Here is a 14,921-nt window from a genome sequence, read left to right as displayed (position 1 = left end):
GAGAACTGTATTTGGATATAAAATCTAATGTAATCAATGTTGAGTCAAGCAAATGAAATCTGGATTCACTCTTATGTTGAATCTCTAAATGAATTCTTTGATATGGTTTATCACAGATTGTAACACGGTTATATCACCAAGTATGGAACTCTATGTGACAGATAATTAGAAATAGAACCAGCAATGTATGTCATAAACACCAACTTCTAGTAAAAATTTGACTACAGATTACTTAGTAAAATTTACAAAAGGAAAGTATTTCGGACATAAAATATATTTAAAGTCAATACAGCACCAAATGCCATGAATGAATAGGACAGTGTTGATCTTAGATAGACCCAGGAGGGTGTTAACCCAGAGTGCATATCTTATTTACACTACAATATCATGGTTGATGCAAAATGATAGCTTTCAATAATTTAGGAGGAGTTTTTCAGCATTTTAACCTTTTTTAATAGTGAAGCATGATAAGTGCAGGACATCCAATTACAGTTAATGGTATTGTGATGTAAATTTGTCAAAAAACAACCAAAATATCATTATGTGCTGTTTGTAATCATCAGGATAGAAAGTTTTATTATTATTTTTTTATCTTGACCTTACAGCAAGTTTGTATCAGTTAATACATTATCTAAGAATCAAGTGCACCCTTGACAATGACATATGTCACATCAAGATTGGACTTGGCCTGTTTCGACTTATACACACTGGACAATGACTTCTTATGCAGACATGGATTTGATTTTGATTTTTGGTGTTTTAACGCCACTTTTAAGCACAGCTTTTGGGCTATTTCGTGGAGGTGGAGGAAGACGGAGTGCCTGGAGAAAACCACAGACCGTCGATAGGAAAACTGACAATCCTAGTCAATTTAGATTGGAGTAGAGTGCATCTGCACGAGCGGGGTTCAAACTCACAACCTCAGTGTTGACTGGCTAGTGATTACAGTAGTAACTACTTAGACCACTCGGCCACCGGGGCCCCTGCAGACATGGAGACCTTGTCAACAGCATCAAATTTGTAACTATGGATCCAAATGGCATTTTGTCAAATGTACTTAAAGCTTATTTATAGATCAAATGCCTACCAGAATTTGATATTTTGTCAATAAGGTTATAAAAAATCTTTTAAAACCAAGAATTTAAAACCAAATTAAATAAATATGACACTACCTGAACTATTAGAATATTTATAAGGGTAAGAAAATAACTTTGTTGCTGAATTTTTATGACTTTAATTGGTAAAACAGGTGTATTTTTTACACTTTAAGACTTCTGTAGTTTTTCCACGGTGTCAAGAGGTTATTTATTTAGAGACATTTTCTACCTTTCAAGTAAACAACTGAGTGCAATAATGACAAATAATGTACTTTTAACATGCAAATTAAGCTGATGCAGTGTTGTTTTTATTGAGAGAAAAAAACCTCAAAAATAAATTTCTGTTTTTTCAACTTTTGAGATACTTATTAAGTAAAACTTTTCATTATCTGTTCTAATTTAACAGTTGAAAAATAACAAGACAATCAAAATTAAAAAATACTTGCACAAAAATATAACTTGGAATCTTTTAATTCTAAAATGATAATTCATTACCTTATAACAGAATCATTTCAGAGAACTTTGTCCAATAAATGACCCCTATAATATATACCATAAGTTCATTATATATGATCAGTATATTTGACTAAAATTGTGATCAAAAGTTAGCACACCACATCTCTCTATATTCATAAAGCATTCAATGTTCCATATAATTTAAGTGTTTAATACCACAAAATTAATTTTTCTGTCAATGATCATGATGAGAAGAAAATGTTCAGTCAATCATAAATTGTACACATGAGGAATCCCAATTTCTTCCCGTTATTACCAGTCTTTAAAAGAAATGTATTAAATATACAGCCAGAAGGATGTTCCTTTTGTTAATCAATATAAATAAACACAAAGTTATTTGAAATTAGAAGTTATATGGAGACTGAAATACAAAACAGCGGATATAGTGCTCATAAAACGTACAGTTTTAAAATAATTTATAGCCAGTTTGAATATTAGATGTAATTTCATTTACCAATATTGATTTCTTGAAATTTTGGTTTGAAATTGATCCACGTTTTGTACTTCTTAACTTAAATTCCACTTCTACTGCTTTAAGGTGGATTTTTGCTGTACACATATTATACTTGCCTAGAACATATTTCTGCTATATACTACACATATAATTTTTATCATGATAAATGTATTTGAAACATATTACTGTCTATTCACCTATTTTCGTGCAATGAGGGAACCTTCTATTTTTCCTGGATATTTGATTTCATGGTTTTGCAAAAGACTGCATTTGTACTTCATTGAACATTCAAATCTGTGGTTTACCTGTACCAACAAAATCCATGAAGAGGGTGGTAAGGGGTTATTTTCGTGCAACATGTTTTGCCATTTTTATTTCACGTGCAGCCGTGAAAAAGGTTCATTATTCACCGTGTTTCATGAAAATGATCAATGTGCAAACAATTTTTAATTGTTCGTTCATCATGAAATGGCAATTTTATTTCGCGTTCTTCCGTGCAGATACTCCCCCTTTACGCCCCTCCATCAAAATTGGTATCCCATGAATAATAAAGAATCAGCAGTACTATGTATTAAAAGAACAGAGTGCAATAAGGAAATTATTTGGCAGACTTGTGAAACTTTTAGTTTTCTTTTCTGAAAAAAAAAACCAGCAAACTTTTGAACTTGCTGTATTGAAGACAAAAACAAGAACCCTAACAGCATAAGCACCAGGGTTGTCTTAACCTGATTATTGCTGTCTCTGCCTTGCTATAAGCAATATCCAAATAACTGACTAATTTTTGTATAAAAATATTGATTTCATCAGAAATTTGAGACTTCTATTTAAAATTTTGATATTTTGGTACGTAAAATAGTAATCTGTAATAAAAATATTCAACACTAATGTTTGAAAGTAATTTTAAAATTAAAAATGTCCTACATAGTTTATCAATATTATTCAAATTATAATTGTTTAATACCCAGAAATTAACTTTTTGGTCAATAGTAAAAAAATAATTCAGCCAATCATACAGCTCCATGGTAGATGGTTAAATAACATATTTTAGGTGATTCCTGTTATCCTTCTAATGCATTATTTACTTGTAAAACAATTTCATCAGGAAACCAAGTTAACTTGCAATAATTACAATAACTATATCATACAAAAGAACTTAACTGTTAAGTGATTTCATTAACTACAACACATTCTCTGGCCCTGAATTCATTTATTTAAATGCTTACCAATTTTGTAGACTGGAGAAAAAGTGAATTTTAGTGGATACTGCCAGGAACATATATATTAGATATACTGTTCCCAGATACTGCTTTTCCTTTTTTTAACAAATTCTCCTTACAAACCTTTTTATTTTTTCTTGGACACACAAATTTGTGGTTAACCAGACCCCCAAACCAAAATCCATGAAAATGAGTAACCCAGAAATAATTATACATCCACAGTAATTCAAATATAAACAAGGAATTATTTGAATCTGGAATAATTTTGAATTCTGGAAAATTGATAATGTATGATGAAAACTAACCCAATTTAGGAGGGTTGGCCATGGGGGTTAGTTAGTTCATACTGAAATATCAGTGAAAGTAAAATGAACCTTAGCCATGCACACATGGCTAACCATCTTTAGTTTGGTTAGTTTTCATCATATATTCTTTATCAATTTTTTAGAATTCAAAATTCTTCCAGATTTAAATAGTTCCTTGTTTATAGTATAATATGTCTGTTTACTCACTTATTTCCAGTGGCCAATTAAAAGCATCAATAATATCCGTTTTAGTAACAAAATATAAAATCAATTCTCATAACATATGTCTGATATTTCGTTCATTCTGACATGTTTTGACGATTCTGTCATGTCATGTCTGTGATATATAAAATATCCTTATGTCACCATTTTAAATCTTCCCTTTCATATTAATATAGACCGAATGTTGATTAGTATGGTCACGGAATATAATTAGTCCAACAGACAGGGGAATACCCATTTATAGTAATGTATTCTTCGGGACAATTATATACTGATGATCATTATCAGTTTATTTTCCATATTTCATTTCAATTAAATAAAATTATATTAAATATATCTATATCCAATAAACTATATATGCAGTCAAGTTTGAACATTTATTTTGCAATGATATCTAAAATTGTGATTATGCAGTTACAAAGTAAGGCCTTTACCAAAATAATTTATCTAAACGAGAAATAAAGGCTATTTTTTGAAAATTTTTTGCATAAAAGTATTATACCCTAAAAAGACAAATGCTATTAACTTCTGTACAAATGACACATTCTTAGGAATAACTCCATCATCTCTGCTCCAGAGAAACAAATTGGAAGGAAAATGTATAAAAATGTATAAAACATGTTAAAGCATAAAAACTAAAAGATCTAAAACAGAACAGCCAAAACCTTTGAAGGCCAACTTTGGAAGTTGCAACCTTCAAGTTTTAGTGCAATTATATAATTTGAATCAATTATACACCAAAAATTTAACCTACAAATTGTATAATTTAAATAATGCCAGTTCTAAAGCTCTGCGACTCTTTTCACAAAAAATCTTACGATTAAAATTGATCGTAAGTTATACTGAAATGTGTATGACTTACAAGTATTTTTACTCTTAAGATTTTTTGTGAAAAGAGCCGCTGGCTCGTAACAGGGTCGGTAATAAACTTGACTTATATATAACACCAGAAAAAGTGGAATCCACCTGTCGTAACACAAATGCACTTATATTTATGACAAATACAAATTATGTCACACAGAAATTCTGCCAAGATCTGTTTCATTATATTTTGGGTTCAAATAGTTTAACGATAACATGTGCATAGTCAATCTCACCAATATTGAGAGTTTTACCCGGACCAAGATTGCACTATAATCAACCATATAACCCGACACGTCTCTCTTTAAAGTGTCATGAGATGGAAATCCTGAACAATACGTAGAATTTTTCTAGAATCTTGACACTTTGTCTTACCTCTTTAACTGATTCGGCTGTCCGAGGAGTCAAATCTTTGTCCACTCTTCTCCTAGGCTGGACAACAATGTATTGATAATGTCCATTTAGATGGTCAGTCCTTGACCTTGAAGGGTCACTGTGTCTTTTAGGACTATGCTGTGAGAATTCTTTAGAGGATGGTTTGTAGCCATGCTTGTTATTTGATATAGATGAGAAGCTGTGCCTTTTGCCACTCCTGCCTGATCCTACATGTTGCCAGTAGCTATGACAACTATCTAGATCTGACTCCGATGTAAAACTACGATGTCGCTTCCCTGGGTAGCCATTTTGTAAAGATTCTACTGAGTTACTAACAGATAATGAACGTCCAATTTCTTCCTGCATTGCATTAAATAATGAAATATCAAAAATTAAAATTAAAAAAGTGAAAAAATTAAATTAAAACAATTATAGTTAGTATCACTGACATGTTACATAAGTATTGCTTAACCCATCAGTGTTTTGTTTATGCAATAGAGTTGAAATAAATCGCAATTTTAAACGTTAGTTTTCTTGATTGAATTGTTTCATGTTTCATGTCAGTGGTGAAACCATCCCGGGGCCTTTTATAGCCAACTATACAGTATTGGTTTTTCTTATTGTTGAAGGCCGTACTGTGACCTACAATGGCTTTTATCTTCATTATTTGAGTTCTGATGGATAGTTGTCTCATTGGCAATCATACCCTATCATCTTATTTTTATACAAATACTGTGATGCTTTGCACAATAACAATTTTAGCCAGTCTCTGACGAACCTGTGCCTTTTGAAGGTAGATTTCCAAAGCTTTGTATTCATCTGTAGCCTGGATGTCCATTTCATTTTCACTCACAATTCTTCATTGTATTTCTGAAAGAAAAATAATAAAATATAACCAATGCTTGAGAGTTAAATAAGATGCTTTAACACTGAGTGCAGAAGGAACATGATTCAGATTCAGATTTCATGCTACTATTGTATTTTAAGTTTTCTGTTCTAATAAAACAAAAGACATTTTGATTGTTCAGTACTTGTATTAGAAGATCCTAGTGATAGAGTCCAATTCAAATAAGCAAAATGTACTGAATGTCCTCTTTTGGTAATGTGATTAGATGCACCTTTATTGGTCATAATATACAGTAAAATGTTGACACAGAGATATGTCTCGTCTTTCTGTAATTTCATAATAGTCTTAATATTACAGTATAAACATCTACTATGGACTCATTCTTTTGCATAGAAAACTTATTTTCTTTGAATTTATGGGTATATATGAACAACAAATTTAAATGTTCAACCAAGTACAAATTGCCTATAGACTAGAATGCATACTTTGGCAGAAACATGAAATCAAGTATCAACATACACGAAAAAATGGTAGGAATAAAAATAAATGTCATTCATTAATGAACCCACAGTATATAGTTTATCCTAAAATATTAGCAAAGTGTTCTGATAAAAAAAAATCCAAAAAAATAAAGAAGTATCTCTGTAAATCACTGGCACTGATCATCATAAATCAAAGAGTTTTTATCTTTTTAACTAATCCATCACTACAAGGTCTCAATTTATCAGCAGCATATGTTTTTTGAGAGATTTAATGATAAATGTTCCATGTTGCCTCATGCCAAGCCAAATTGACCACTTGTTATCTCACTTAAGTATAACTTTATGATTCTTACAAGTTCTACTACATCCATGTTATCTAGTAAATCATATTTAACATCCATAAACACCATCAAATAATCATAAACTAATATCATATCTGAATGGTCATCCAAGCATAAACTATCTGTCCAAAACCATGTTGCAACTTGTGTAGGTGTTTATAAAAATATTTTATTCAATAATAATACAGTTTTAAAGACAATAAGCATGAAGTCAAATTTCTATTTAAGCCTTCATTTTACATTTATAAAAAAATGTTTGACATGAGAAAAATACAAATATTATATCAAGTTCTTTTTTTGGTTGACAATACCCATTTCCTTTCTGAATGTCATTGATAAATTTCATGTCATGAACAAAATAGGACACATCATTTTTCATCTTTCTATTGCAAAAAAAAACCATTAGGGATCATTTTCACATTTTCTTTCATGACATAAACATCTTACTGTATCCAAAAATAATGGATCATGTTCACAATGGTCTAAATTGAAATTTCATATCTGGTAACAACATAGGGCATCTGTAATTATCTTACAAGATTTCATAATAAATGTTATTTTCATTGGTTCATACCACCTCACTGCTTCTTTGTCAGATTTCAGATTGATGTATAGTTTTTGTTGCTTGTTTTTCCTCTTTCTTTCTGTTACTTTGACAGATTGGAACAAGACAATGCCTTTTATGGGTTCAAAAAAAATAGAGGTACTTGTTCTTAAAAAGACCACACAGAATACACAGATGTCCAAAGGTCAGATTAATCTTTTTAGACTTAATACAAGTCAACAGTCGAGATATTTATGTTTTACAATCAAATAATGTCTTTTTGACAACATTTAAAGTACATATTTTGAATTTTTTCGTGCACAAAATGTCATCGTATTGATGGACTTACATGCAATGCAATTGATACAAGGAAAAGTCTGTTCTGCATGTTATTCTTAACTAGGTGTCTTCATATAGGCTGTTGTTAAAAACAAAGAACCCACATAGAAGTGCTATATTTTGTGATTTATAGGTTATTTCTTAGTATTACAATGTCCTTACTTCTTAGCATTACAATCACTTTACTTTTCCAATCTATGAGGTTTGTTTAATGCTCCATGTAAAAATTCTCACATTTAAGGACTTAGGTCCTTTATATTTTTCAGTAATAGAGCACTTGTTCATGATACTTTGAATAGTTATACAACCGTTTCAACTTCATTCTAGGCATAGTTGTGGTTTTAAAATAATTTATGAAGTCTATTCATTTTTATTGCCCATTTCAATCTTATCATTTGTTCCAATTGTTGTTATGTTTACCTACATATATTATAATGATGAATGTGACTGCTGGTTTATTGGTATAGTCCTTTGAAAGACGATGAATGACACAATTTGCAGAAGATTTAAAGGGACATTATGATAATGGAGCGATTAACAAAGAATATAAGATAAGACTGCTGCAGTTGACTGATTAACAAAGAATATAACACAAGACTGCTGAAGTTGACTAAGTGGATAGCTCTCCCATTTGCAATTATACCACATCTTTATCTTCGGGTTTTCCTGAACTTGCTGTAAGTTGCGAGTGCATAGATTCACTTTAAACATCTTCAATGAATAAAAGCAATAAAAGCACTGTTATTGGTTATTTCCTAATAGATATTTCAGATAAATTTAATTTATATTACCCTTTATTCATAGACAGACGTACAGGCTAAGTTAACATTACTGTCTATATCCTTACCTTTAAATCAAAATATCAATAAAAACATTTGAATCAATGGCAAACTGACTTAAAAATTTGGTGCAGGGCTTATATAAACAGACGCAAAGTTGCAAAATCATTATTTTACTATGTGAATGACCCAAATATACAAAACGACCCTGTTTCATAAGTTTCTTCTAATTATTTTTTTTAATGTCTAAATGGAAAGATCGGACCATGATAACTTCACAATAGACATTAAGCCATTGTTTTTACACCTGTTAAGATACAATGTAAATCACGTTTAACAGTTAAGTAAAGAGAAAATGATATCACGTCTTGACATGGCTACATCATTGTGTCTTTTCGTTTACACATTAATTTTAGGGTCACATAAATCAAGCGTAATGATGGCAAATAATGTACCAATAAATATGCAAGGTGTTCATATTAAAAATAATTTATTTTATCATTAATTGATTATGTTCAGCTAAGATTTATTTCATTTTGTGGTAGAATAATAAATTTATCTCTACCATAACACTGAAACCTACGAAAACAGTGAAACAATGCTGTCAATCACAATATAAAAAGCTAAAACAAACATTTACCCCATTTTTTAAAAAGAACAAAACACATGAATAAAGAAAAGAAAAGAGGAAACATATTATGTCTTATGACAGGTGTATTGCATGTTACCTAACAGTAAGTACATTATATTATTAAGTCAGACAAGGAGAGGGGAGGAGAGATAATCCAATCTCAATAATAAAACAATTTGGAAGAACTGGAAATTATAAATACATAAATTTTGTCTATTCAACATCCTAACCTCTTGGAAGGCTCTTTCAAGATGGAAAAATTAAGGATATTTCCCATTATCTTTTTGATTTTCCACTTGATATTAGTTGACTTTCCTTAAGAACTAAAACCATGGAAACCTCCCTGTGACTATGAGATTAAGATCAGTAGTGAAGTGAATTTTTTGCTTTGAGCTGTGTTGGTGTCTGAAGAAAGTAATACACCATGAACCCATGATCAAATATAATACTACATTTTCCTCTCCTTTCATCAACAAAAGGGGCATTCAAGTTTGGTATAGACAAAAAAATTTAGTTTCCTGGAAACATACATGTTAGGGCCTTTCATAGCAAACTTTACTATATGGATTTTGCTAATTGATGAAGTCATTGGCGATCATATAACATCTCCTTATTTTCATTCCCCCGCTGTAGGCAAACGAGGCATTAAGTGTTACCCTTGACCTTCCGTCTTTCCATCTTTCTGTCTGTCCCATTTTCGTTTCCCCACTCTTAAGTTTTCCTCATCCAAATTTTATGAAACTCAATGCTAAGAACCAATAATCATAGAGAGAGTTTAGAGTTATGCCCCTTTGTAACCAAGAAAATTGCAAAGCTTGAGTGGGGGTATTCGTATGCTCAGACACAATCTTCTTTTATTAAATAAATCTTTATTATATTGTGGAGACCAAATAATAAAATACATCTGAAATAAAAATCGGTGAGATCTAACCTTGTTTTATAAAATGAAGAGTCACGATTTACAAATTCGAAAAAACAATTTGGTATCAAGTACAAACACTCCCAATATTATTAATATGACACTTTGAAGGTTAGAGTTATCTATTTTATAAGCATGAACTCAGCTGAAATTTAAATCATCTTATTCCTTGTATCTACTCATCTACAAACTAAAACTGATTATTATAAATGATATTGACAGTTTTTATGAAATAAAGTTGATTTTTACCATGCACAATCATCTTCAATTCATAAATCATATTTAAAAGTAATTTGAACTCAAATATTTTGTGGTGGGAGATTTAAGTTACAATTTCATACAGCTCTGTAGAAATTAAAATATTAGGACTTTAAATTTAATGCACTAATTCTAGTGAAAGAGATTACTATATGCTTCAAAAAAAAATATTCAAGAGCATAATTACAGAAACACCATGGGTGCGAAAGTTGAGCTGTAACAATTTTTAGTTAAATGGTTGGAAAAAAAGATTTGCCCTAATTTCAGTCTATTAATTGCTGCTGTAAGCATGTAACCTTGACATGTGACCTAAAAATCTAAAGGGTCTTTAAAACCAGAAAGTATCTTATCCAAAGATAGGGAATGAATATGAATATGGGCATAACTGAACTAAGTTTGGTAATTTATATGACATACAGTTCAAAAGATAACATACAGAAATCAAAATTTCAATCCAAGAATAGTTGGTGTGACCTTGACCTTAAAAAATCACATTACAATCTCATGGGGCATTATCAAAGTAAGTCTAGTAAAAATTTAACATATGGTCTAAAAGAAAACATCTGGAAACCAATATATTGCCAAAATAACAGCCTGCCATGTCCTTGAACTTTGACCTAATTTGACTCAAAAATCAATAAGTCAACAAGGTGGGACATTACCTAAAGCAAGCTTGGTAAAAATTTGACATATTTGGTTCAAAAGATGACATCTGGAAACCTAAATTTTTCACAAATTTTAGTCTATGAATGGAAACCTTGATCTTGATGTTTACTCCAAATTCAATAGAGGTATTTTGCTTCATATGGGCATGGCCATGCCAAATTTTGAAAAGATATTCCTTAATGGCTTAAATAGAAAAAAATTTGAATGGAAACCAAAAATGTTAAAACCCAGACGGCATTCGTCATATTATAAACTTTGTTGCAACTTTGCAAAATAATTACATCTGCATAAAATCAGATTTACAAAAAATTAGAAAAAGCCAACAGAAAACACCCTATCTTGTATAGTATATATTCCTTCACTTTAATACCTGTTGATATATTTGTGATTATATTGCCTGCCAGTTAATCTGCTGAAAGCAAATAATTGTTAAGAACGGAAGTTTTAAAGTGCACCATCTTCGATAATTGCAAAGTATAGACCTGTAATTACTCTAATTTTTTATATCTACCTCTGCTATTACCAGAACTCTTCGTCAAATTATTATAACAATCAGCAGAATATTTTATTTAGACAATGGTAAGTGGTTAAATGATCGTTGCATCTGGCCGCATTTATAGACTGGACTAATTCCAAACAGGAAGTGAAGTTATGACCATCATGCTCCAGCTAAAACAGAATGATTGCAAGTCTGCCATCATAAATCTTCCTCTGATCGACAGAATTTATAATATGTGAAGAATTCAATCTTCAGATCAAAGAATTCTATAAATAGCTATTTGTACTAGTTACCTGCAATTTTAATGATAGCGAACTTCTAAAAATTTCAACCAAAAGTAGGAAAGACTGGTTGTCTAAGATTCATCATGCAGATGTTGTTTAATGAAAACTACTTCAGATTTCAGATCAATTTAAAATAAATCCAGAAATAGATTAAATTACCTTCACTTTTCACACTAAATTTCATCAAAAACACCTGAAGCCAAATTCTACAGAATTTAGACATCTGCACTAAAGAACAGTTATGTGGCAAAAGATTGTTTTGGAAACTTTTGATTCTCTATTCTTAACCTTTTTTTATCTGAACCACCCTCCCCCTTGGTATCTGAAAATATTTCATAAACATGAGTATTCAGTCCAAATAACATTATGTAATAAATGTAATATTCCTTTTGAAAGAAAATGGTGCAAGTCATCCTACATATCACATACACGTGTAAACCAGTGTTGATATCTGTTGTAATTCAGTACCAACAGCATGGAGTATACATAAGTACTAAAAGACATTGTTGAGCAGTTCACCGGTTCACAAGGGAGAAAAACTTGCAGCATGACATGCAATATTTTAACAATGTATTTGAATATAAATGATATATATCCAATTGTTGCAATGCTTTTGAAGGTAAACCTTGCATATAAATGTTCTGTACTAAATACCTTATTCATGTTATTGGTGTTGTTTATATCAATTTAGATACAATCTGTTGCATAAAAAACAGAATTCTGAATAAATTATAATATTTAATGGATCCATCAAATTATTGCAAGGTTTCAGGACATTCGTTTCAAACTGAATCTCTCTATGATTAATATACTTGTTCTGATAAATTGTCATACTAAAAAGTAAAATGTCAAAACTTCTATAAAATACAGATCTGTGTTTTCGATCTGACAACACTCTTTCTACTTTCTGTTCTGGTAATTGTTACATCAGCCAATGAAATTTATACAAGAGCCTTCAAATTTTTAGGTGTTTCAGCCTACAAACAAGGATCTAGAAAGGTCTTGAAAACAGAAAGTAGAAAGGAGTGTGCATGCATTGTCAAATCATTGTAAGAGAAAGCGAAAATACTTTCTGGATATTTAAAATAAAGGGGGTTCATGAGGATTAATTTTCAGGCTAACAAAATATTGTGTTACCGCTCTTTATTGTAATATACAGTTACAATTTTTCAGTCATGTGATTTCAGATGTCATACAAATAAATATTCAATAAGGTATGTACAATGAGAATGGAACTCAACAAAAATAATAACCGAAATAAATATCTAGAGGCATACTACACAGGTTCATTGCCAACCAATGGGCAAACCTCACCTTACAGCAAATTCTTGGCATAAAAATCATAGATACTCATCAGTGATGCACGAATCTAAAAAGTTAATAAGGCCAAATAAAGAAAGATAGAGCAGTGAGGACTCAAAATTCTGAAAGGACATCCCCAATCTATGGTATTAAATACTTTTATTCAGAAATAACTGTTTGTATTTATTATTGCCATTGTTGATCAATGTACACAAATGAAGGATTGATTATTCAGGAAATAGATGCTGCATACAATATTATGCTATCAAAATCAAAATGCAAGGGTTTTATTTTTGTGAAACATATCTTGTTGCAATCATTGCAATAATTTTATGTATTTACAGTATCAATGCCTACACCAAATTCTCACTTCTTTCTCAAAATGCCTTGCTTAGATTTGTGATACCTGAATTCCCTTGGTATTACCCCAGATTATTTTACAATATAGACATGGTGGTTTATATCTAAAAGAACAGAACGTCTGTGAAGCATAGCAATATAACTGCATCAAAAACTGTTTCATAGATTGGAAAGTCTTAGGAGGTATTTTATATTGTGGTCTATAAAGTAACTCTGCAAATTAATTAGGTGGTTTTATAAACTATTATAAAAGCAAAAATCATTTTTCCCTCAGGAACAAGAAAACACTTTTTATTTAATAGCTAATTATTTATTGTAAAGGAAATCTCTTGTAAAAGCAATACTACATCAATTAGGCAACTAAAAGACAAGTGTCAAAAGCTTAAAACACTAAAGTGACTTATGATTATTATGATTTCTAAGAGGAGGTTATTCAAAGTTTTCAAGTTAAGAGTAAACAATAAAAAGAAGAATGTGTCCATTGGACACAGATGCCCCAGCTTGTAAATTAACAAGAGTCAAATATACTAATTCAAGCCTATTAACATTTTGTTTTCTTTAAAACTTAATGACATTTGTTTCTGTATGTTGGTTTGAGTGCTCTCATTGTTCAATAACGAACAGTAACTTGACGTTCAAATATTCGGCTTTGAGCGTTCCTGATGAAGGTAAATCCAGAAAAGCGCTTCGGATGCATCAAATTTATAATGCGTTGTTTTCATTTTTTGAAAATGATGCCACCTTAATTCAAACTTGATTTGTGTTTGGTGGTAATGAGCATTGTGTATAAGTTTGATAACATTTGGTTGACAATGGTTGAGGCAAAGTAAAGTGTTGGAGTGCAGAAACAGCAAATATACCCATTTTTTCATTTATAAACGGACCTTCATGTAACTCATGAACGGTGATAGTGTCACCACCCAAATTCGAACATGATTTGTGTTTGGTGGTAATAAGTGTTGTGTATAAGTTTCATAAAATTTGGCTGAGGCAAAGTAAAGTTAAAGTGCAGAAATGACAAATACAGCAATTTTTCCATTTATAAAGGGATGTACCAAAATTTCAAACTTGATCTGTATTAGGTGGTAATAAGGGTTGTGTATTTATAAGTTTCATAACATTTGGTAAAGGCAAACTGAAGATAGAGAACAGAAACCAATTTTCAGGAAGCACGTACATATGGACGTACAAAGTTACAACTTAATGCCCCCTCCGCTAGGGCAACATGAGAGCATGAGTTGTTAATTGTCTTCCAACTGTAAAAACATTTTTTTTCTTATTGGAAATAAATTTTTGCAAAAATCCCCAAAAAACAATATGTTGCAAAATTACCATTTTACAAAGTTCCATTGTGTACGTGAGAATAATAGTGAAAGTCAAAACAACTAAACGGGAGCTAAACTTTTGTCAATTTCTTAACGATTGTTTGTTCTTTTGAGTAGTTTGGGTTGCTGTCTCATTAATGTTTGCATCTTTTATTCAAAATGCCCCACTGAACATTAAGTTAACAAAAATCAAAAGATTCAATAATTAATATTTTGAATATTTTATGATGATTGCATTAAAGTGAACATGTGTTATTACACAATAAAATGAATAACAGGAATTGTCAAATATATTAGA

The 14,921-nt window shown here is 30.7% G+C and overlaps 1 protein-coding gene across 3 annotated transcripts in view; it reads right to left on the bottom strand.

The window, feature by feature from the left end:
• Positions 1-14,921, bottom strand: part of LOC127715253 (rho GTPase-activating protein 7-like) — a 131,273-nt gene that overhangs the window by 90,630 nt on the left and 25,722 nt on the right. For 2 of the 3 annotated variants that reach the window (XM_052221271.1, XM_052221272.1), the window contains 2 exons: positions 5,826-5,917; positions 5,048-5,407 (listed from right to left, as the gene is read on the bottom strand). In XM_052221271.1, coding sequence (XP_052077231.1) covers positions 5,048-5,407; positions 5,826-5,885 — 420 coding nt within the window. In that variant the 5' untranslated portion in view covers positions 5,886-5,917. Of the gene's footprint in view, positions 1-3,796; positions 3,983-5,047; positions 5,408-5,825; positions 5,918-14,921 lie in introns of those variants that run through there. The other variant, XM_052221276.1, reaches the window with a different exon arrangement.

This window comes from Mytilus californianus, unplaced genomic scaffold, assembly GCF_021869535.1.
Source record: "Mytilus californianus isolate M0D057914Y unplaced genomic scaffold, xbMytCali1.0.p SCAF_9, whole genome shotgun sequence".
NCBI classification, from domain to species: Eukaryota; Metazoa; Mollusca; class Bivalvia; order Mytilida; family Mytilidae; genus Mytilus; species Mytilus californianus.
This window is presented reverse-complemented; position numbering and strand designations above follow the sequence as displayed.